The sequence below is a fragment of the Lissotriton helveticus genome, chromosome 12, assembly GCF_964261635.1.
Source record: "Lissotriton helveticus chromosome 12, aLisHel1.1, whole genome shotgun sequence".
NCBI classification, from domain to species: domain Eukaryota; kingdom Metazoa; phylum Chordata; class Amphibia; order Caudata; family Salamandridae; genus Lissotriton; species Lissotriton helveticus.
Genome location: NC_136073.1, coordinates 87,584,830 through 87,609,852, shown reverse-complemented (window position 1 = coordinate 87,609,852; position 25,023 = coordinate 87,584,830). Strand labels below are relative to the sequence as shown.

The 25,023-nt window shown below is 44.1% G+C and overlaps 1 protein-coding gene across 1 annotated transcript in view; it reads right to left on the bottom strand.

Moving 5' to 3' along the window:
* Positions 1-25,023, bottom strand: part of LOC144797893 (extracellular calcium-sensing receptor-like) — an 85,418-nt gene that overhangs the window by 41,656 nt on the left and 18,739 nt on the right. The window contains exon 3 of the mRNA XM_078668696.1: positions 23,895-24,728. Coding sequence (XP_078524822.1) covers positions 23,895-24,728 — 834 coding nt within the window. The remainder of the gene's footprint in view (positions 1-23,894; positions 24,729-25,023) is intronic.

The following is a 25,023-nucleotide window of genomic DNA, read 5'->3' as shown; positions in this document are numbered from 1 at the left end:
CTTTTCGCAGATAAACTTTTACATGGGAAGGAAAGAGCGAGCGCACATGACAAAAGACTCTCTAAATAAGTAAAGTATTGTGTACTACCATAATCAATAATTTTGATTTGTAAAAATGTATTTGGACGTCATAAATCTTGTACACACACTGCCTATACACATGCACTATCAGTGCAAAAAGGAAGCAATATCAAAAGCAAAACATTCCACAATCACTAGGAAAACACTGTTTCTGTTGTTTTTAATGGCGCAAAAATATGTAACCACTGATAACCGCTATTTTTTTACAAAAAATAGAAACAGAAAAGCATATTTATATTGTTAGGGGAACAAATATTTCATAGTTTTACATTATGATTAAAATCTTTTTTGGGCTGTTTTACTTGACACTGCTGCCTTTGCCACAGCCTGTTTTTAACCACTTCCATGCACCCTCCCCAGAGCATGGATTGTTGGCCGTTGCAGCCCCGCCCACTCTTTAGAATGCCCACACCGCGGCAGAAAAATCCGGCGCAGTTAAGGCGTTAAAATCTGCTCATAGTGTATAACAACAGATTAGTTATACTGTACCCTCCCTTTTCCTACTACTCTTTCCTCTTAGTCTCTGCAGTCTGCAACTATATTAACCCCTAAGGTGTGTGGTGGGGTGATTTTCCATTTTATATTAATATTGTAGTAAAACAATGATGAACCACAGTTCTCTTACCTGAAAAGATTAAGTGAGGGCTGCATGGTTTCCCAAATGGCCATAGTGGTGGAGTAGTAGCATGCTAGCTCATTAACAGAGTGAAGGCATCAGAACCAGGTTCTACTGCCTTCTAGGTGAACTCAAGCTGTAGGATAAGGACTATTCATCTAAGGTAACTAACTACATTGAAATAAAAACTGAGTTAATACCAGTTATATATTATTATATGCAAGCTTTAAAACAAAATGGAGACAGTCACCAGACTCGACTACTAGTACACAAGAAGAGAGACAATAGAAAAATATAAATAGGCAATATTAAATGTAATTATTCAGAACAATGGTGAGCTAGTAAAAGTTACTAAATGATGTGGACTCGAGTTCTGAAGTGGACAGGGGTAAGCTTCAAAGCAACACTGTGCCTGAATGATGGTGCTGGCAATGATGTTCCTCTGAAACTATTGCACACTGTTTTTATGTGTGGGTGGGTAAATGTGGCCAGTGGGCTTCACTTAGAGCTCAAGATCCTGCACTGAGTTGTTGTTGCTTTCACTACATCTGCCCCACCAGGTGTTTCATCAATTAATGTTGTAAATTATTAAGTCACACTTCAATAAATCACACAGCCTGGGGGAAGAGAGTTAGAGGTTCGATAAATGGATGGGAAGGGGGATTTGGAAAAAGGTTCTAGGCAAAGAGCAGCCAACCATCATAGATCTGCTATGGGAGGAAAAGGAAAGAATGAGTACAGGTAAAGCAAACAACACTGTCTGCCTTCCCCCAGAGAGACCCAAGTTATATTATATATAAATGTACGGTGTTACCACACTTTGAAAGATAGCAAATATATTACAAATTATGTAGGGGTCAAGTGAACAACACACACAGTTCTAATAATTATTAAAAGGAAAAATAATACTGTATTGGCAAATTGGGAGTTGCATCTGCAATGCATTCCTTTTGGACTGTCTGTCGATCTTTGGTAATTAAACAAGAAGAATCCTACTACCTGTGTAAAAAGGAAAAGGAGGGTGGAACACTCAGTGTTGTGTAAAATACCCCTCACACACCAACAGGCCCCTTGGTGTCATGCTTCATCATCGGGGTCTTCGCACCCCGCTAAGGGGATGCGGCACGCTTCGACCTGCGACTACGCGGGAGCGTTGACAATTCAGACTATGTGTGGTGTGTGTTGAGTGCAAGTGAAGGGTTTGGATGTGAGTGGGAGGTGTAGTGATAAGTTTTAAAAAGTACCTGGCTAGTGGGTGAAATAAAAACTTTATTAAATACCCCTGGCTGGTGCTGTTAAAAAAAGTGCAAAAGAACGAGGTTTTCGGTCTTAATTAGGGACAGAACCTCTGGTGTGCGTCGACATGTTTCGGTACGGGTGTACCTTCTTCAGGACGGGGCACAACTCCCAACCCTACTCACGTTTTTCTAAAGAAAATGGGTTTTATTTTGTTTTTTAAAAAAGTGATTACACTCATTAAAGACGGCTACAATGTGCCTACAGCGGTTCTCTGGTACATGTAATTACATGTCCTGAAAAAAGAAAAAACCATTAGGTTTGGTTACCATATAGGGTTGGCTCAGACAGGTGCAGTCACCTGGAGCCCCAAACAGTTCATTAAACCTGTAAAGGAAAAAAGGACATACAAAACACAACACATACAAACATATAAGGCACACTAAGGGTTTTTGTCTTTTTGTTTTTTGACATACTTGTGGTCTTGGTTGGCTATTACCTCATGAGCAAGTCCTGGGCATCAAGGTAGGTAGGTGGATCCACAATCTATAAGAATAGAGGAGTGGATTCAGTGTTGTTGTTTTTACTCACTTTTTAACTCCTTCTGAGGCCCGGTTTCGTTTAGAAAAATACTCACGAAATCCGCCTATATTGGCCTCCTTCTACCACCTTGTGCTGCTCCGCCGTGAATGGAGTGTGGATGAGCTAGGCGGTATATAAAGGGGATTAAGGTGTGTTTTCATTGGCTAATAGGCGGAAATGGTAAATGACCATGTATGGAGGATACCTGTGTGGCCGCCCCCTCCACGCATGTGGTCAAGTCACATGTTGCATGTAAACCTCTGTTATTCGTTTATTACCGGGTTCTGGTAAGTCCAAATATGGACTTTCCGCTCGTTATCCACTCACTGGCTGTTACCGTGACTCGCGCTGATCAGGAGCCCATGCGATGTAGCTGCCGCGTAGTTGTCTTCCCTTCGCGCATGTGCACTGCCGGTGCTCCGGTACTCTCTAGCGCATGCGCAAGAGCCGAATGTCGACTGAATATGCGCGTTAATGTTAGGAAATCGGCGCTAGTCACTGAGGATGATTTGTCTTCATTTTGCCAAGGTATATCCTCATTCTTGGTGCACCTGGTCGATGATTTGTCAAATCATTTAAATAAAGAAATAAAAGCATTGGTTTCAGTTTGCAAAAGCCATGTCTGCTTATAATTTTTCAAGGATTCTGTGTAGATGTATTCAATACTGTAACGACATAGTATCAGTACAGAGAGTGCTACATGTGATGGCCCAACGATTCAACGTTGATGGTAAAAGGAGAGGGTTCTTAGGCTTACACTAATTGGTCCTCGCTTGTTGCGGGGGTTATCCGGAGACTTGGCTCCACGGTATGTCATCATTAAGTCCCGTGATATGAGTTGCCAAACGGAACACCCAACGTTGTTCCTTTTGGAACAGGCCTGTTTCCGACGGTAATCGTTCGATGACAGTCCAGCGTAGATCGTTGATGCAGTGCTGGTACGACAAGAAATGTGATGCCATCTTGGTTGTTGTTTTCTTACAGCGTATGTTACTTTTGTGTTCCCCTATCCTTATCTTGACGGGTCGAGTGGTCATGCCCACATATTCCAGTCCACATGGGCAGTTTATTATGTAGATCACATTCTTCGTATTGCAGTTTGAAAATTGGCGTTGTTCCCATCTCGTGCCATTTCTGAAGGTTAGATTTTTGCTCTTCTGGGTTTGATGGCAACAACTGCAATCTCCACATGGGAAATGACCCTGTATGCCAGTAACATTGTGTCTTGCCGTCTTGTTTTCCTGTGGTCTAGTGTGGACCACTATGTCCTTTATGTTTTTGCCCCTCCGATGTGCATGCATCGGTTTCTCAATGCTTAAATCTCCACAGTTCAATATACCCCAATGTTTATCAATGACCTTTGACACCTGGTTGGATATGGTAGAGTAGGTTGTCACACAGATTGGCCTTTTATTTGTTTCTTTTTCGTGGAGATTTTCTTGTATAAGTGCCTCCCTGTGATTGTTTTTTGCACGCTTCATCGCTTTTTCGATGGTTCTGGTGGGATACTGCCTCTGAATGAGTTTAGTTTTTAAGTCTTTCGCTTGTCGGTTGAATTCACTCAGTTCTGTGCAGTTCCTCCGCAGTCTCAGAAATTGCCCATAGGGCAGGTTCTCCCTTAGATGTCTGGGGTGGAAACTGTCGTAGCGTAGCAGACAATTTCTGGAGGTCGGCTTGAAGTGGGTGGTGCTTTTCAGCCTCCCGTCCTCACTGTAAATGTTCAGATCTAGGAAGACCATCGATGTATTTGAAACGGTACTAGTGAATTTTAGATATTTGTTCTGGTTATTCAGCCAGGTTACAAAATTCAAAGCACTGTTGACATTGCCGTTCCAGATGATAAAAATGTCATCAATGTACCGTCTCCAGGTGCCAATCTGTAAACGGTAAGGGTTGCTTCCATGTAGAATCTTTTGTTCCTCCAAGTGGTAGACGTATAGTCCTGCCAAGCTTGGAGCAAAAGTACTTCCCATACTTGTTCCATGGGTTTGTAGATATAGTGTCTCCTTGTACTGAAAAAAATTGTCTTTCAGGGCCATGGTGATACACTCTAGGACCAGGTTTCTTGGTGTCTGGTATTTCCAAGTGTGGCTGAAGAGTACTTCCTCAATGATCTCTAGTGTCTCTTCATGGGGCAGGCTTGTGTACAAGCTCTCCACGTCGAGGCTTACCAAGAGCTGTGTGGTTGGATCAAAAGTTGTGGCTTCCAGGAGTTGTAGGACAGATTTGGTGTCCTTCAGGTACGTATTTGTTGCTTGTACCATCGGTCTAAGAAAGGCGTCTGAGAATTTTGATAGAGGCTCCAGGATAGACCTAATCCCAGAGACTATTGGTCTTCCGGGTGGGTTGCCGATGTTCTTATGTATCTTAGGGATACAATAAAAGTATGGTATCCTAGGGGTGGGTTGTTGCAGGAAATCAGCTTCCTTCTTACAGATCCAGTCATGGGCTAGTCCTTCCTCCACCATACCTCCAATCCTAGTTCGAAGTCGTTCTGTTGGATCACTTTCCAATATTTTATAGTTCCGTTCGTCGGACAGAAGACGTAGGCATTCTTCGTCATATTTCTCAAGGGTTTGTAATACTATTGCTCCCCCTTTATCAGTAGGTTTGATAACGAGCTCCCGGTTGGCAGTTAAATCTCGGAGGGCTTGCTGTTCTTCTCCACTGGTATTATGGAAGACCTTCCTCCCTTGTGTGTCCAATTTGTTGACCTCTGTGATCACTGCCTTCTCAAAGGTTAGAATCTCTACGGGGACGCCTGAGTCTGGAGGGGTGAAGGTAGATTTTAGCCTCAGACCCGTGTCTGTCTTCTCTTCTGGTAACGGTTTGTCCTTGAAAAAAGCCTGTAGTTTCAGTTTCCTGAAGAAGTCTTGGAGTTCCACGTTGAGTTTGAAAACATCCGGTTTTTGAGTGGGTACATACCCCAATCCTTTGTTCAGGATTTTCTTCTGCATCACTGTTAACGTGATGGGTGTGAGGTTTACTACTAGGTCCCCCTCTTGCTGGTTGATGGTTGGTTGGGTAGTGATCCCGTCATGCTCCGAGTTGTTCGGGCATTGGGCTGCTCCTGGTCTTCCCACACTACATTGTTCCCTTTCCGGTTCCTCCCCCGTGCGTTCTGGCGTGCCCCTAAAAAAGGCTGCTGTTGCCCTCCATAGGGTTGTTGTTGCCCGTAATAACCATCATTGTATTCCTGGTTCCACACTGGTCCAAACTGGAAGGGGTTGAATTGTGGTGGACCCATGAACTGTTGGAAATGGTTTTGTGGTTGGTATCCCCGCCATCCTCTTTGTCTGGGGAACTGTTGGCGTCTCTGTCGCCATCCTCCTCTACGTTGTCTGTTGCCTTTGTTGCCACTCGAATTGGAACCTGACGAGCCAGTGTCTGAAGTGTCGCTGTCAGCGTCGCTGTAGTTGTTTTTTGCAACGTAATCCGCTTTAGTGTAAGGATATGCACTCTCAGGAGTGAACTTCGCCACATCTTTAGTCAATTTGTTGGTTTTGCTCTGTTTTAGGTTAAACTCGAAGTCGGTCATTTGTTGATTAAGTTCTTCGAGTCTGGTTTTTAGGTCTTCGGTTGACATATATGTTTTCAATTGGACCTCAATTTTATTTATTTCGATTTTGAGTTCATGTGTAATCCTGGCAGCTGTTTTGATTATAAGGACTAACCAATCTCTTGAACAATGCCAAGAGATTAATGACCACTCTTTCTTGAAAATCATATTGTGTTGAAAAATCAGTGGTTCGTTCTTTACAATCAGGCCTGGTGGTGCCATTTTGTTACGCAGGTATTGGGTCATGAATAGCCCGTGCAGTGCTGCTTTTATTTGGTTGCGTCTGAGGTTCACCAGTTCATTCCAATCGTTGGTTTGTGGGCCTGTATCCTGATTGCACAAGCCCTCAAAAAGGTTGCTGTCTGCTAGAATCTTATCAATCTCGTCCTCAGCAAAAGTGAGGCCATGTTCATCTTCCATTATGGGTGGACCGCTGGCTTCTTTTTTTATACCTAAGTGTGTGTCTTTTTATGTGTGTGTTGTAAGGTATGTCTGTAGGGAAAAGGCTCCCACAGCTGCGCGCTGCCTATAGACTATACTTAACAAAGAAGGGAGGTAGAGTATAAAGTAGGATTCCTACTCCACGGGCACTGATAATTAAACAAGAAGATTCCTACTACCTGTGTAAAAAGGAAAAGGAGGGTGGAACACTCAGTGTTGTGTAAAATACCCCTCACACACCAACAGGCCCCTTGGTGTCATGCTTCATCATCGGGGTCTTCGCACCCCGCTAAGGGGATGCGGCACGCTTCGACCTGCAACTACGCGGGAGCGTTGACAATTCAGACTATGTGTGGTGTGTGTTGAGTGCAAGTGAAGGGTTTGGATGTGAGTGGGAGGTGTAGTGATAAGTTTTAAAAAGTACCTGGCTAGTGGGTGAAATAAAAACTTTATTAAATACCCCTGGCTGGTGCTGTTAAAAAAAGTGCAAAAGAACGAGGTTTTCGGTCTTAATTAGGGACAGAACCTCTGGTGTGCGTCGACATGTTTCGGTACGGGTGTACCTTCTTCAGGACGGGGCACAACTCCCAACCCTACTCACGTTTTTCTAAAGAAAATGGGTTTTATTTTGTTTTTTAAAAAAGTGATTACACTCATTAAAGACGGCTACAATGTGCCTACAGCGGTTCTCTGGTACATGTAATTACATGTCCTGAAAAAAGAAAAAACCATTAGGTTTGGTTACCATATAGGGTTGGCTCAGACAGGTGCAGTCACCTGGAGCCCCAAACAGTTCATTAAACCTGTAAAGGAAAAAAGGACATACAAAACACAACATATACAAACATATAAGGCACACTAAGGGTTTTTGTCTTTTTGTTTTTTGACATACTTGTGGTCTTGGTTGGCTATTACCTCATGAGCAAGTCCTGGGCATCAAGGTAGGTAGGTGGATCCACAATCTATAAGAATAGAGGAGTGGATTCAGTGTTGTTGTTTTTACTCACTTTTTAACTCCTTCTGAGGCCCGGTTTCGTTTAGAAAAATACTCACGAAATCCGCCTATATTGGCCTCCTTCTACCACCTTGTGCTGCTCCGCCGTGAATGGAGTGTGGATGAGCTAGGCGGTATATAAAGGGGATTAAGGTGTGTTTTCATTGGCTAATAGGCGGAAATGGTAAATGACCATGTATGGAGGATACCTGTGTGGCCGCCCAATGCCCGAACAACTCGGAGCATGACGGGATCACTACCCAACCAACCATCAACCAGCAAGAGGGGGACCTAGTAGTAAACCTCACACCCATCACGTTAACAGTGATGCAGAAGAAAATCCTGAACAAAGGATTGGGGTATGTACCCACTCAAAAACCGGATGTTTTCAAACTCAACGTGGAACTCCAAGACTTCTTCAGGAAACTGAAACTACAGGCTTTTTTCAAGGACAAACCGTTACCAGAAGAGAAGACAGACACGGGTCTGAGGCTAAAATCTACCTTCACCCCTCCAGACTCAGGCGTCCCCGTAGAGATTCTAACCTTTGAGAAGGCAGTGATCACAGAGGTCAACAAATTGGACACACAAGGGAGGAAGGTCTTCCATAATACCAGTGGAGAAGAACAGCAAGCCCTCCGAGATTTAACTGCCAACCGGGAGCTCGTTATCAAACCTGCTGATAAAGGGGGAGCAATAGTATTACAAACCCTTGAGAAATATGACGAAGAATGCCTACGTCTTCTGTCCGACGAACGGAACTATAAAATATTGGAAAGTGATCCAACAGAACGACTTCGAACTAGGATTGGAGGTATGGTGGAGGAAGGACTAGCCCATGACTGGATCAGTAAGAAGGAAGCTGATTTCCTGCAACAACCCACCCCTAGGATACCATACTTTTATTGTATCCCTAAGATACATAAGAACATCGACAACCCACCCGGAAGACCAATAGTCTCTGGGATTAGGTCTATCCTGGAGCCTCTATCAAAATTCTCAGACGCCTTTCTTAGACCGATGGTACAAGCAACAAATACGTACCTGAAGGACACCAAATCTGTCCTACAACTCCTGGAAGCCACAACTTTTGATCCAACCACACAGCTCTTGGTAAGCCTCGACGTGGAGAGCTTGTACACAAGCCTGCCCCATGAAGAGACACTAGAGATCATTGAGGAAGTACTCTTCAGCCACACTTGGAAATACCAGACACCAAGAAACCTGGTCCTAGAGTGTATCACCATGGCCCTGAAAGACAATTTTTTTCAGTACAAGGAGACACTATATCTACAAACCCATGGAACAAGTATGGGAAGTACTTTTGCTCCAAGCTTGGCAGGACTATACGTCTACCACTTGGAGGAACAAAAGATTCTACATGGAAGCAACCCTTACCGTTTACAGATTGGCACCTGGAGACGGTACATTGATGACATTTTTATCATCTGGAACGGCAATGTCAACAGTGCTTTGAATTTTGTAACCTGGCTGAATAACCAGAACAAATATCTAAAATTCAGTAGTACCGTTTCAAATACATCGATGGTCTTCCTAGATCTGAACATTTACAGTGAGGACGGGAGGCTGAAAAGCACCACCCACTTCAAGCCGACCTCCAGAAATTGTCTGCTACGCTACGACAGTTTCCACCCCAGACATCTAAGGGAGAACCTGCCCTATGGGCAATTTCTGAGACTGCGGAGGAACTGCACAGAACTGAGTGAATTCAACCGACAAGCGAAAGACTTAAAAACTAAACTCATTCAGAGGCAGTATCCCACCAGAACCATCGAAAAAGCGATGAAGCGTGCAAAAAACAATCACAGGGAGGCACTTATACAAGAAAATCTCCACGAAAAAGAAACAAATAAAAGGCCAATCTGTGTGACAACCTACTCTACCATATCCAACCAGGTGTCAAAGGTCATTGATAAACATTGGGGTATATTGAACTGTGGAGATTTAAGCTTTGAGAAACCGATGCATGCACATCGGAGGGGCAAAAACATAAAGGACATAGTGGTCCACACTAGACCACAGGAAAACAAGACGGCGAGACACAATGTTACTGGCATACAGGGTCATTTCCCATGTGGAGATTGCAGTTGTTGCCATCAAACCCAGAAGAGCAAAAATCTAACCTTCAGAAATGGCACGAGATGGGAACAACGCCAATTTTCAAACTGCAATACGAAGAATGTGATCTACATAATAAACTGCCCATGTGGACTGGAATATGTGGGCATGACCACTCGACCCGTCAAGATAAGGATAGGGGAACACAAAAGTAACATACGCTGTAAGAAAACAACAACCAAGATGGCATCACATTTCTTGTCGTACCAGCACTGCATCAACGATCTACGCTGGACTGTCATCGAACGATTACCGTCGGAAACAGGCCTGTTCCAAAAGGAACAACGTTGGGTGTTCCGTTTGGCAACTCATATCACGGGACTTAATGATGACATACCGTGGAGCCAAGTCTCCGGATAACCCCCGCAACAAGCGAGGACCAATTAGTGTAAGCCTAAGAACCCTCTCCTTTTACCATCAACGTTGAATCGTTGGGCCATCACATGTAGCACTCTCTGTACTGATACTATGTCGTTACAGTATTGAATACATCTACACAGAATCCTTGAAAAATTATAAGCAGACATGGCTTTTGCAAACTGAAACCAATGCTTTTATTTCTTTATTTAAATGATTTGACAAATCATCGACCAGGTGCACCAAGAATGAGGATATACCTTGGCAAAATGAAGACAAATCATCCTTAGTGACTAGCGCCGATTTCCTAACATTAACGCGCATATTCAGTCGACATTCGGCTCTTGCGCATGCGCTAGAGAGTACCGGAGCACCGGCAGTGCACATGCGCGAAGGGAAGACAACTACGCGGCAGCTACATCGCATGGGCTCCTGATCAGCGCGAGTCACGGTAACAGCCAGTGAGTGGATAACGAGCGGAAAGTCCATATTTGGACTTACCAGAACCCGGTAATAAACGAATAACAGAGGTTTACATGCAACATGTGACTTGACCACATGCGTGGAGGGGGCGGCCACACAGGTATCCTCCATACATGGTCATTTACCATTTCCGCCTATTAGCCAATGAAAACACACCTTAATCCCCTTTATATACCGCCTAGCTCATCCACACTCCATTCACGGCGGAGCAGCACAAGGTGGTAGAAGGAGGCCAATATAGGCGGATTTCGTGAGTATTTTTCTAAACGAAACCGGGCCTCAGAAGGAGTTAAAAAGTGAGTAAAAACAACAACACTGAATCCACTCCTCTATTCTTATAGATTGTGGATCCACCTACCTACCTTGATGCCCAGGACTTGCTCATGAGGTAATAGCCAACCAAGACCACAAGTATGTCAAAAAACAAAAAGACAAAAACCCTTAGTGTGCCTTATATGTTTGTATGTGTTGTGTTTTGTATGTCCTTTTTTCCTTTACAGGTTTAATGAACTGTTTGGGGCTCCAGGTGACTGCACCTGTCTGAGCCAACCCTATATGGTAACCAAACCTAATGTTTTTTTCTTTTTTCAGGACATGTAATTACATGTACCAGAGAACCGCTGTAGGCACATTGTAGCCGTCTTTAATGAGTGTAATCACTTTTTTAAAAAACAAAATAAAACCCATTTTCTTTAGAAAAACGTGAGTAGGGTTGGGAGTTGTGCCCCGTCCTGAAGAAGGTACACCCGTACCGAAACATGTCGACGCACACCAGAGGTTCTGTCCCTAATTAAGACCGAAAACCTCGTTCTTTTGCACTTTTTTTAACAGCACCAGCCAGGGGTATTTAATAAAGTTTTTATTTCACCCACTAGCCAGGTACTTTTTAAAACTTATCACTACACCTCCCACTCACATCCAAACCCTTCACTTGCACTCAACACACACCACACATAGTCTGAATTGTCAACGCTCCCGCGTAGTTGCAGGTCGAAGCGTGCCGCATCCCCTTAGCGGGGTGCGAAGACCCCGATGATGAAGCATGACACCAAGGGGCCTGTTGGTGTGTGAGGGGTATTTTACACAACACTGAGTGTTCCACCCTCCTTTTCCTTTTTACACAGGTAGTAGGATTCTTCTTGTTTAATTATCAGTGCCCGTGGAGTAGGAATCCTACTTTATACTCTACCTCCCTTCTTTGTTAAGTATTGTCGATCTTTGGTGCCCGGCGCCTGTGGTCCGATAAGTTAAGCGTGTGTGTTATGTCGCTTTTCCAGATTGGTACAGGGTAAGAGGGCATGTGGATTAAAAGCCAAAAATGGTATTGTAAAATCAAGGAGAAAGAAAGAAATTAAACTTCATAAGGTGTGCACTGAGAAGACTCAGAGGCAGTGCAGGAGAGAAGAGAAGAATAGTCATTCATTTTATGCATGGTGTGTGAACAATTAGTTGAGGGCAATTTTACAGCAATCAAAAATCACACAAAACTGGCCGCATGTAACTATCGGTATCGGGCTGATCAAACTCACAACTGTCATGATCATCAACTCATCATTATGAATCATAAAAATAATATGTAGCCGAACAGCACATGCATAATGTGATGATCATTCATGACTAAATGTCCATCTCCCGTTATCTTCAACAACAGGTCCCTCACCCAACCACCACTTAGCTTCAAATGTGATCCAGGCAGCACTGAACACACACACCCAGCCCAGATAGTTTATTGCCAGTCGTCTGAGCATTGTCCATTGGTGCCTTTTCCCATTCCAATACACCAATGGGTTTTTATTAAGGTAGACCTCTATTCGGTCATCCAGAGAGGCATGGACCATCTGCTCAATGGTCATTGGTGTGACACCTTGCTTGCCCTCTTTTGCCTTTGCCTCTGCACTGGACGTAAGCCCTGCCAGTAGAAATCTTTCATTTGCAGATTTTGGGGCTGATGCTCTTGTTCTTGTTGTTGATGGTGTTCTTGTTGTTGGTTTTGGATTCTGTGACCCAACAGTACTGCCCTCGGGCTCTGAACTTGAAGGCTGCCCCACAGAACTTGTGCCCTGGAAGAGCAGGCCTCTAATTGTTGGCAATTCTTTGCTAGCTCACCGGCTTGCTCAGCTATTCATGTTTTGTATATTGAAACATCCCAGTCTGTAAAAGGAATGAAAGTGGGCAATAATGGTTTGCAGGTTGGATAACGAACTGTGGGACGGGTGTAATGTTTGGATGACAGAATGTCTTTTTGCACCCTCGCATTAACAGATAAACAAAGGACTAATCTCTCCATCAACTCATATGCATCTTTTTTCCTCCAAACCCGCGTACATTGCAGACACCTCCTTTAGATGTTCATGTAGTATGTGAAACAATGGGATAACATGGCCCATGGTACTGTCCTCCTAGTTGACTTGCCATATGAACACCTCAAAAGGAATCAGCAACTATGTCAGGTATTTGACTAGGCCCCATTGTCTATTTCAATCATAATGCCTTTCACAGTTACATCCCCTCTTTGCGTGACATATTCATTGATCGGTCTGTACTGCTCAAACAGATGTTCAGGCATGTAATAAGTCAAGGTCCAACGTGTTGGCCCCTCCGGTATAAGTTCTTTAACTGGCATTCTATTATCATGCGGAATGACCCTCAGATGTTTCCAGGCTTTAAATGAATGGCTGAAATGAGTGACGATTCTTCTGCAGGTGGACAGTAAGTTTCTTACTTGGTATTATTTTATGAGAAAGTCCTGTACAATGATGTTAATGCAGTGCGCCAAACACAGGACCCAGAAATTGCCATAATCGGCCATGGCCTTAACTATATTACATCCACTGTCCTTGGCAACAAATCCAATGTTAAGCCCTCTTGGTCCCAGCCATTCGAAGACCTTGTTGTTAAAGTCTTCCAAAATGTTTGCAGCATTATGGAATTTGTCCATGGTGAGCATGGCATGCTTCTGAGCGCCATTAAACATCTCAGCAGTGTCAACACCTGCAGATGTCTTTTCTCTAACCCCTGCAAAATAAATACAGTGTGCAGTGATGCACATGTAATCAGTGGCTTGGCAGCTGGTCCACATGTCTGCCATCAGGTGGATAGTGTGAAGAGCACTCTGCTGGAAAGCTTGTCCAAGCAATCCCAGCACATCGTGATGTAGCACTGTTACAGCAACTCTGGCAAAACAGGACCAGCTGGGAACCATCCATTTCAGGCAGATGGGTCCCACAAATTCAAGAAACCCCACCCTTTCCACAAAAGAAAAATGAGGAGGTCAGGCGCTAACATTTTAACCAGCTTTGTGTTGTACAAACGTGCCATTAGGTGGTTGTGTTCATACTGCCCCTCCTTCTTAAACATGGCAGGAATAGTAGCCTGGATTTTTTTCTTTTTTAGTGCCACTGATTCAGGTGACTACTTGAGAGCAGACGTTGGTAGGCTCAATGTGCGTTTCGGCGGGGCAGTCATTGTACTCTCTTACCTTGGTGACTCGACCCGAATCTTGTGCCATTGCGATGTTGCTGATGTGGGCAAAACTACTCCACGGCTGGGGACAGAGCTGCTTGGCGGAATGAAAATGTCTTCCTCTTCTTCACCTTCCACAGTGATCAGATTGGATTCCCTGTTCAGCCTTTCACCCCCTTCATCAAAACCCCTTTTTGGCTGCTAAGGTGCGACTCCCACTGGATCATATGGTATGTTCTTAAATGTTTTGCCTCCGGTACCATAGTTTGTACCAAGCTTTGTGCGACTAAACATTGCTCCACAAATGGAGCATATGGCAATGTTCACCTCCGTCTTTGCTAACCATAAAGAAGCCCCAAATGGGGTAGGTCAACTTTCTGATGCAGATGCCACTGCCAATGTCGTATGAACTGGTGGTAGGTGGGCGTTTTGACATTCGACTCTCTGAAGTACCAACTTTTATTGAGGTGTTTGTGGATGTAGGTCACAGCTGGGACTTTGCAAATTTGGCAGCTGGTGGAGGTGGTGGTAGTGGTATCTATGATGCCAAATCCCTCACAGCAAGTTGGGATGGGGTAACGTTAGTCTCCACTGGGGCTGGGCTAATATCCATGATGACTGGCTCATCATAAACCTCCTCCTCTACATCTGCATCTATAAGTCTAGGGCTTTCAGGAACTTTCATTTTCCCTAGCCTCTCGTGGTGTGTCTTACTCTCAGACTGAGGTGGAATCCAAGTGGTGTCTGGATCATCAAAAGTTGGGCTTGGAGAAGAGGAGTGTGTAGTAACCTTCATTTTTCTTGCTAGAGATCTGGAAGTCAATGGATCCTCTACGTCCTCAGCATGAAGCTCAACTTCCTAAATTGCTCCTACTTCAGGAGGAACTTCTATTGGTGGTTGCAGCTGTAGTTGTTGTCCACTTCTCTCAGTTTCCTGCAACAATTGGGTACTACTTTGCTATAGCGAGTCAACTTCAATGTCAATGCTTGTTGGCCTTGCCTTGATTAGACTTGCTGGATCTGTGACAGACAGGGGCTTGGGCAGGGGCGGATTGGCACCGTTGGCACTCAGGCATGCCTCAGTGCACTCTGTGGGGCTGTTTATTTCCCCACTCCCAGTCCACTGAGAGCACTGACAGGGAGATGAAAGCAGCTTCGCTGGGCGGCCGTTCAGCGATGATCAGCTTGGCCTCCCCTTGACCCCGTGCCCTGCCAAGCAATCATGCTGATGGTGGGCTGGGGAGGGGTGATTGTTTACCAGAATCGGCCTCCCTGGGGGCCAGGTGTTTCTCAGGCCTCTGGGCCATTTTCACCTCGTCCCCGCTGGGGCCCACTCAGCCCAGAAACAGTGTTTGCATTAACACCTCGCCCACAGCCCATCTCATTCAGGGCATAGTGGGTGAGGAAGAATGGGTCTCGCTGTGAGGGCCAGGTGATGTTGCAACTCACACCATCTTAGCCTCCCCCCCACTCCTATGGATGGCCCAGCAGCTGTGTTTTTTGCTTTATCCCCTCTCCTGCCATGCCATAGCCCTGAGGCACTGAAGGGCTGGTGAGGGCTGAGTAATTTACAAATAGCTGGGGCCTCTCTGTTTTTCAGGCGCTCCTGCATTGGAGGGCTGTGAAATAATATTTTAAGAGAACGGGCCTCTCTGTTTTTCAGGTGCTCCTGTGCTGGAGGGCTGGGAATAATTTTTTAAGAGAAAGGAGCCTGCTGTTTTTCAGGTGCTCCTACGCTGGAGGACTGGGGAATAATTTTGCAATAGAAAGGGGCCTCGCTGTTTTTCAGGTGCTCTTGCCCTGGAGGGATGGGGAATCATTTTTTAATAGAAAGTGACCTTGCTGTTTTTCAGGTGCTCCTGTGCTGGAGAGCTGGGGAATAATTTTGTAATTTAAAGGGGCCTTGCTGTTTTTCAGGTGCTCCTGTGCTGGAGGGCTGGGGAATAATTTTGTAATAGAAAGGGCCCTAGCTGTTTTTCATGTGCTCCGGCACTGGAGGGCTGGGGGAAAATGTCGTAATAGAAAGGGGACTCGCTGTTTTTCAGGTGCTCCTGCGCTGGAGGGCTGGGGAATAATTTTGTAATGGAAAGGGGCCTCGCTGTTTTTCAGTTGCTCAGCTTGTAGGACATTGTCACCTTGGCCCTGTGTCCTTCCCAAGAACAATATCCTCCCACTTACATTCCTTGTGTGTTTCATGAAAGGGCACGCCCGCAAATGTGGGCCATGCACCATGAACATGGGCCACGGCAAGCAAATGTAGGCCACGCCCTGTGATTGTGGGCCACACCCCATGAATGTGGGCCACTTTTTTCGTCAGTGCCTGGGCCAGATTAGGATCCCAAACCGACCCTGGACTTGGGCCTAGGTTGAGGTGGGTCCGCTGATGTGGGGTGCTGCTCCCAGCATGCCCTCCGGAGGATGGAGCAGCAGGCACAGTTTTATTTCCTGAAAAATTTCTGGGTCAACATACCAGTGGTGATAATCTTCTTCTTCTACTCACTAGCCACTTTCTTATGGGCCATCTTGAAGTGGTCAGTTAGCAGTGGCACTTAGCTTCACAGGTTAAAGAGATGTCTGTCATGTGTGGTCATGTGTCATCTAGCGCACAGGCCTTCTGTCTGGCAGTACGGTGGTGATATCTCTTCTCTTGTGCACCTAAAAGCAAAGATGCTAGATGATTATCAGTGAAATGTGGCAATGTTGCAGTTCAAATATTAGTGCAAACAAACAATATCATTTAGTGGGGTCACTGGTTACTATTATAAATAATTAACAATACAGTATATCCATTCGTAAAACAGAAAACCACACCAACATAAACTTTCATGGTGTACACTAAGTAAGGATAAGAAAGAGCAACAGTAACAACAAACAAACATACAGATAAACTGGTTGCTTTATATGCATCATGTGGTATGTGGCACGCATGGAGGTGCAGCTGACAAATGAGAATGGAAAAATCCTTACACAATGAATGTTGTGCACCCATAGCAGACATGGGGTTAATTCATTGATGCCAGGTGAAATGAAAATGGTTAAAATAAAGTCTAAAAATAGAAACAACGTTCAAATTAAAAAAAGCTAAAACATTTTAAAACATTAAAAAAATTACAAAAATAATACAATTTACAAATAATAAAAATTAAAAAATACAAATTCAATTTACATTAAAAACTAAATTTGAAAAAATTAAAATAAACAAATAATAAATAAGTGAAATAATCCTCAATATTATATTTTTCATTTATTAGACTGCTATTTCACTGCTCAACCATCCATGCATGCATATCGCAAAGGGCCACTCTGGCAGGACACACAAAATGGCTGCCAGCTATTGCCACATGGTCATCAACGACAACAACACTGAGGAAGAAAGCATTGGGATCAAAGAGAAGACATGCAGGACAATGGCAAAAGCACATTGGCTGCCTACACAAAATGGCCAACGATGACCACATGGTGAACCAGCAAGCAAGGAGGCATGGCCACATCATAATGATAAATGAACAACAGATGCAGGCCTATGTCAAAAACACTCTGGATGCCCATGCAAAATGGCCACCAGCCACATGTTAAAACAGCAAGCAAGGAGGCATGGGGAATGAAGAGAGGGGGCATGCAGCCCTATGGCTAAAGCTCATGGTCACAACAACAAGCAGGAGGCCTGGAAACCATAGAACTCATGCAGGCCTATGACAAAAGCATTCTGACTGCCTACACAAAATAGCCACCAACCTCATCGTCAAACAGAAAGCAAGAACGTATGGGGAACAAAGAGAAGACATGTAGGCTTTTGGCAAAAGCACACTGGCTGGCCACACAAAATGCCAACCAGCCACATGGTCACAACAAGCAGGAGGACTGGAAAACAAAGAACACATGCAGGCTTATGACATTGACTATACAAAATGGCCTCTGGCCACATGGGGAACGAAGACACATGGTGGCCTTTGGCAACACACTCACACCCCGGCCAGACAAAGGAGGCATGGCAAAGATTATACAGTGTTAATTCAACAATAGCAAAAATGAAAATGAACAGGGCAAATCATGTTTACAAGTTACAACAACACACATCCTCTAAAGACATTACCCCACCCTATACATTGTTTGAAGGAAAAAAAAATGTGAAATACCACAAAAAACTATTTTTGCATTTTATTCCAAATCCATCCATGTCCTATATTATGGTTCGATGCAACTGACACCACAGTAATTGTTTTATGCACCAGTGACTAGCACTGGGCCTACTGACTGGAAGGCCCATTGGCAAACTATGCAAATTAACTCAATATTGCAAATGTATTTAAAAAAATGTAGAAAATGTAGTGAACTGTGCAACATTTTTCCTTTATAAAAGAAGAAATAGTACTTGCAAAGAAATAACTAGGCCCCTACTGAAACTGCAGGCAACCCACCACAATACATTTTTAAATTGATTAAAAGTAAATTCAGGTGAATGTCCCCAATAAAACAAAAAACACCAGTTTTTCAACTTACTTGTGAAACATCAAAGATTAATCCTTTCAGGTCCAAATCCAAATGAAAAGTGACCAGGAGATGACAAAGCACTGGGAGGAGCCTGCTGGAGAGGAACAGGATGTTGGAGACACTGGGGCATTTCCTTCCAGTTGGAAACAAGCAAAAAAAGAAAAAGGACTCCTCACACAAAAAAACAATACCAAAGGTCCATTTGACGAGGATTTTGACTCCACCATCATTTCAGCTATATTTTGATGTTCTTGAGGGGAGAATCTTCCCCAGACTGCAGCTGCAGTAGATCCTCTGCGTTCAGGATTGCGTACATCAGAACAAATTCTCCAGAGGTAGCTGGCACGCCTGAATGAAGTATTGGCGACCGCAAAATCTCACAAGAGCATGCAGCCGGCTAGAAAATCTTGTGGCACTCACCAAACAGATCTGGAAATCTTGTGGGTGATTGGGAGACCAGGCAAGTCACTCACGCATTTGTGAAAGGAAATTTCAAGCGTGCTAACAAAAAAGAGCTCCATTGTGGAGTGCGGAGTTCATTGGTAACTCTGCATTCTGTGCGGAACTCAGAGTTGCCGAACTACACAAACTCTGCCAGGGAAATTTTATGCCCAGACCTAGTAATAATTAACTATACATGCCTACTAATCTTGCACCCTGCCCTATGAGCTTTTAGGGTGTGTGTTAGAGGTGACTAAAAGGACTGGAATTGAACATTTAAGACTGGAAAGGATTACATTTGCCAGGCTGAAGTGGAAGTTTAATGCTGCACATTAAGACTGCAGGGACAGGCCTGAAGTCATGCTTTACTGTGCTACTTTTAGTGGGTGACACAATGAGTGGTGCAGCCCAGTAGTAGCATTTAGTTTACAGGTCCTGGGTACATGTAGTACCATATACTAGGCACTTCTAAGTATATTAACTGTGCCAATTAGGTTAATGTTAATTTCACCATGCCTAAAACGTAGGGCACAATCACTTTAGCAGTGATTAGCAGGAGTAAAGTGTGAAATGTCCTATGGCCAACAATAATGGGGTCACCAAAGAAGGAAAGCATATCTTGGGGAATACCACATAAACGATCATAATTTCCAACAATATTTACTACTTTTATTCTTCAAGTTTCGCTTAAATACAAATTCTCTGTATTCTACAATACTTGCTAAGAGTTCTGTATGCTCAGGATTCTTTTGCTCTTGCTTAGTCTCATTGCTAGAACTGCCTGATCTTTGCTGTTTTCCAGATAATAGGAGGTATTCAAAGAAAGTCTAAGGAAATGTATAGATATACACTAGGAGCAGCAGGAAACAGAACAATGACATAGTTGCAACAATTACTCAGCCTATTCACAGATCTTCAGCCAAATTGATGGAATAAGGGTATATGAATGTCAAGGCATGCTGAGCAGCACCCCTCAGAGCGAACCACAAGCAACACTTCACTTGCACCCACATTTGTGGCTGTGTGGCCAAGAGGCATCTGCACAATTCAATAGGAATTGTAATTACATAATTGTAATCTCAGTGACGATCTGCAGTAAGGCACCGCAACCCTTCTCAGTACCCTTCCCAATTTTAGGAGAATTCCAATGTCTACCTTCCCCGGGATAATGCAGGGTTAGGCATTAATTAGGGACAGGTACAAATGTTTAGATGGGATCACTGACATAATAACGACCTACAAAATATCGACCTACAGAAATATCGATGCAGGAATATCGAAGGCAAGAATATCGACATCCTATCTACAACATGGTAAGTACAAAAATATTGAAACCAAAATATGGATGTTAAAAATATCGTAATTAAAAATATCGGATTTTTCTGTTAAAATAAATAAATAAATAAATAAAGTAAATAATACTTATAAACAAAATAAACATAGTTGAAAATATTTATTAATGTTTAAAATTAATACATAATACATATACAATAATAAAACATTAATTAAACATATACATAAAATATATATTATATACTTACTGAATATTAAGTTGTAATAATTATTTTAATAACGTATACATTAAAAAATATTATCAATTACAAATACATCTACATGCATAAAACAATAACATAAATAAAAAGTAAATAATTATGTTTAATAACTTAAAAAAATGAAATATATTTTCGAAATTTTTTTAATTAATTATATACTACATTATCTAAAATAATAACAAAAATATTAAATAGCTAAATAAATAAAACTACTATTCAAAGTACAAAAAAAACTACAGTAATGAAAACGTTAGATAGTGTAAGACAAAAGAGAAAATGCAACAGGAGGGAAAGTGTTGGATAGCGTAGGGGTAAAAATTACTATTCCCGCTCCAGAGAGTGCAACAGTAGGGAAAGCGTTGGATAGCATAGGGGTAAAAATTACTATTTCAACTCCAGAGAGTGAAACAGTAGGGAAAGCGTTGGATAGCGTAGGGGTAACTGGCCATTTTTTTGGGGCACAAATGCCCTCTGTCCCAAAAAGTCAGGGCTCTATCTGGGGGCCTCTGGTTGCCTTGGCAACAAAAACAATGTGCAGGATGCACTGGGGCGTGGGGTGCATCTCACCCCCTCCTTCTCAAGAAACAAAAGAAATGCCCCATTGTTGCAGCTGCCCGTGCTCCTGCGGTGCAGCTAAGGAAATTGGCTTTGGCACAACTGTGCCTCTGAAGCCCCACTCTGGGACTCCTAAAACAAAATTGACCTCACGTTGTAGGTGCCCGCACTCCTACTGTGCAGCTGTGGAGAACAAGCACTGGCACCGACTGTGCCTTGGAAGCCCCACTCCGGGAATTCTAAATACAACTGCCCCTTTGGTGCAGCTGCCCGTGCTCTCGCGGTGCAGCTGTGGCAGAGCAGGAACACTGGCACCCACCTTGCCCTAAGAGCACCAACAATGCTCTGAGTTCAGCCCCCACTCACCGGGGCTGTTCGGTGCCACTCCTGGCACCAACAATGCTTCATGGAGCCCCCCTCACCGGGGCTCCTCAGGCTAATTACTTAGTGGGCGTCCATGGCACTGATGGTGCTCCTCTCCCGGCCCTCTACTCATGGGTGAATCTTTGTCGTCTTGTCCCTGCTTGCCAGCGTGGGTTAGGCTCCTGCCTGGCTTCTGCTCCACGAGATGGAGCCCCCCAGGCTCCCACTCTTCTGGCCACACGTCGGGCTCCCACTGGTCCATGGGGGCCCACCTTCCTCCAGGCACGCTCTGCCTGATATCCAGTTACTTCCTTCCTGCCGGTCGGCCCGCCAACAACCAGGCAGCTTGCCTGACCTTCGGCAGCTGCATGCAGAGCGAATTCTCAGCCGATTGCGCTAGCCTCCAGAAGGCATCAGCAATGCTGGGTGGGCTCCAGCTCCGAATGGGCATCAAAAATGCGGGTAGCCTCCCGCTTGACCTTCCAGCAGCACGGGGGAGTCCCCATGCCAGGATTCCCCTTGCAGACCTCGCAGCACTTCGCTGCAGGGCACCAGCCCTCCTCTCATCCTGGAACAGCTGGAAAGAGGTAGCGCTCGCGAGGCGCTAGGTGCCAGAAATTTCAAGGGGCACAGCTGGGCCAAGGCAGGCCAGCTCACAGGGCCGTCTATTAGAGGGGCAGTCCCTCGTTGTGGTTCCTCCTGGGGACCAGCAAGCACCATAAAGCAGCACACCTTTCATGGAGTCACTACCCCAGTATATATACTAGATTTTCCTTTGTTCTGGCCTGGCACAGGGCTTGGGGAACCAGTCTCAACTGGTTCTAAGGGGTAGTGGAGCACTTTGTGTACAGTTCTTTTACTCCCCTTTGTCAGGTGGGGGCTCTGTCATCAGACTCGCCACAAGGAGGCAGAGCCAGCATTCACCAAGGCAGGTACAGACCTATTCAGAGTCAGGGGACTACTCCTTCCACTACTCCAAATGCAGCTCTCCTATTCAGCCTAGCGCTGACTCACCCTGCCCTCCCTGGAGCCACACACCTCACCAGCCCCTGTCACTCCTGGGCCAAACATGCAATACACATCAGGCAGGCAGACACATAGCACACAGAAGTGCCAACTTCTAAAACTGGCATTTCTAAAATAGTGATCATAAATCTGTGCTCACCATTACGCAGCATTTATTATCACTATTCCAAACATACCAAACTTGACCACGCTGCTCCTCTCTTATCTGTAATCACCACTAAAACACTTATCAGGGAATCCCCAATGCATTCCTATGCAAGATGCAGCCTCACAGCAGTGAGAAACCCGAATGGCTGTTTGTCACTACCAGGACATGACACACACTTAAGGTACATCTCCTACTTTTTACCTACAATGCACCCTGCCCATAGGGCTAGCTAGGGCTTACCTTAGGGGTGACTGACATGCAGTAAAAGGGAGGGTCACAGACATGGCACACACTTTAGGGGCCACGTCACAGCGGCAGTAACACTGCTCGCACAGGCCCTGCGATGGCAGAGGCCTGAGACAGGTTTGAAAGGCTACTTTGGTGAGTGGCGCAATCAGTGCTGCAAGCCCACTAGTAGCATTTAATTTCCTGTCCCTGGGTATCTGAGATACCACTTTACTGGGGACTGACAGGTAAATTAAATATGCCAAACAGGTGTTGACCAATCTTACCATGTTTACAATAGAGAGCACACACACTTTACAATGCACAGCAGTGCTAAAGTGTCCAGAGTCCTAAAACCACCAACACCAGGTCAGAAAAACGATTAGGAGGAAGGCAAAAAGTTCAGGGATGACCCTGCAAAAAGGGGCCAAGTCCAACACTTACTAAAATAATCATTCTTGCAATGGATGTTCTTTCCTTGTTTCAAATTACCAGGTTCAGTGGAAATTATATCATGCATTTTTTGGTCCATGATCATATCTCTGTGCTACTTCACCTCTTTCTGTGAAGGAAATTTAATTTTTTGAACATGCTGCCACTATTATTGCTATCATGTAAACACTCCAGTAATCCATTCAGTAATCATAGTATACATTCACTGTCACATCAAAAGAGAGAAACATTCTTGATATTGAGCAGAGGCAGGAATAGAACATACTTGCTGTGGTCTATCTGCAGTTCCAGGTCCAAGGTAGAGTAATGGACAGTTGGGGTCCTGAAGCAGGGAAGGATACCAGAACAGATCATTTTGAGAAGTGGGGATGTGCATATTATATCCTTCTCCGGGACTTCTGCTATAGTGTGTGTAATTCGTGACTAGGCAGTCTATAAACAATGATATGCGCTAATGGAGTAAGCTCAGGGGAGTCCTACTGGAACAAAAATGTAGGGTGCCAGTTATGCAACTCATCATCTCTGGATTTTGGCAAACTCCAATTAATAAACTATCTCTACCATAGGCCAGCACCCATCAGATGAGGAAATGAGTTCACCTGATTCAAAGTGCACAATGCCTCAATGCATAGTCGCAAGTCACTATATACAATGAAAATACAGAATATACAGGCAATCCCGATTATTACCTGCCATGGTTGAAAATCGCCACTGTCTACACAAATTCCAATATTGAAGGGTACACTTCCTGATCTGCATGACATCATATCCTGCAGCGCATTTGCAGTAGCATGAACCGCTGTGTAGATGTTGTATATGATCCGGAAGGTTGTAAATTCATTAAGATTCCCATAGACACTGTCCAACTTCTCATTCCCGGTGCACACTGCAGTTGTGTTATTATTTTGCATGTTTAGTGGCACTTCTGGGTCCAGCCACTTGCAGCCAAACACAACTTCCCAGAACTGTCTGATATAAAAGTAATCTGGAGAGTTTAAAGGATTAATGTTGGTGAAATACTCCCCTAAGTTATGTACTTGTCCACTGTTGATATCAAATCCGAGGGTACCACTAAGGATTTCTGAGTACTTTTCATCTGCAAGCACAGTAGAGGTTGTCCAGCCATCAGTGGAAATCCAAGTCTTCCCAGTTACTCTCTGCCGCACCAACTCATCCAACAGTGGTATCATGACATAGTCCGTGGAGAAGATGACAATAACATTGGCGGTTGAGTTTTTGATTACCCAGGCAATGTGATAGGTGTTACTTTTAACTCTATTTGTAGGGATGGTCTCAAAGAAGGCAACACAAGCCCCTGCCAGGGTAAGCTCTTCTTGTACAATGTGGGCACCTTGTTGGCCATAATCGCTGTCTTCAGCCAGAAGGCCGATCCAGGTCCAGCCAAAATGTATTAGTAGTTGGGCCAGCCCTTGGGCCTGGAAGTCATCACTGGGGATGGTCCGAAAGAAGGAAGGGAACTGATTGCGATCACTGAGTAGTGAACTTGATGCAGAATAACTGATCTGGAAGCAAAATAACATATGTAATACAGATGTATTAGATAAGTGCTGCTTTTGGTTACTTGGTTGGGAGCACAGGATCTGGATTTAAAACTAAAACTTGACTTCTCTCCCCAAATTCCACACAAATGCACCATTTTTCTATTGTGAATGGCATTTCATAACAAGTATATACAATTATAAATGTTGATTGCAGTACTTAATATGGGTGCTTAACCTATATCTGAACATTTCTATTTTTCCAGATAAGCGGAATTTTACAAAAATGTGATGTATGGAATTATTAAAATAATCTCAG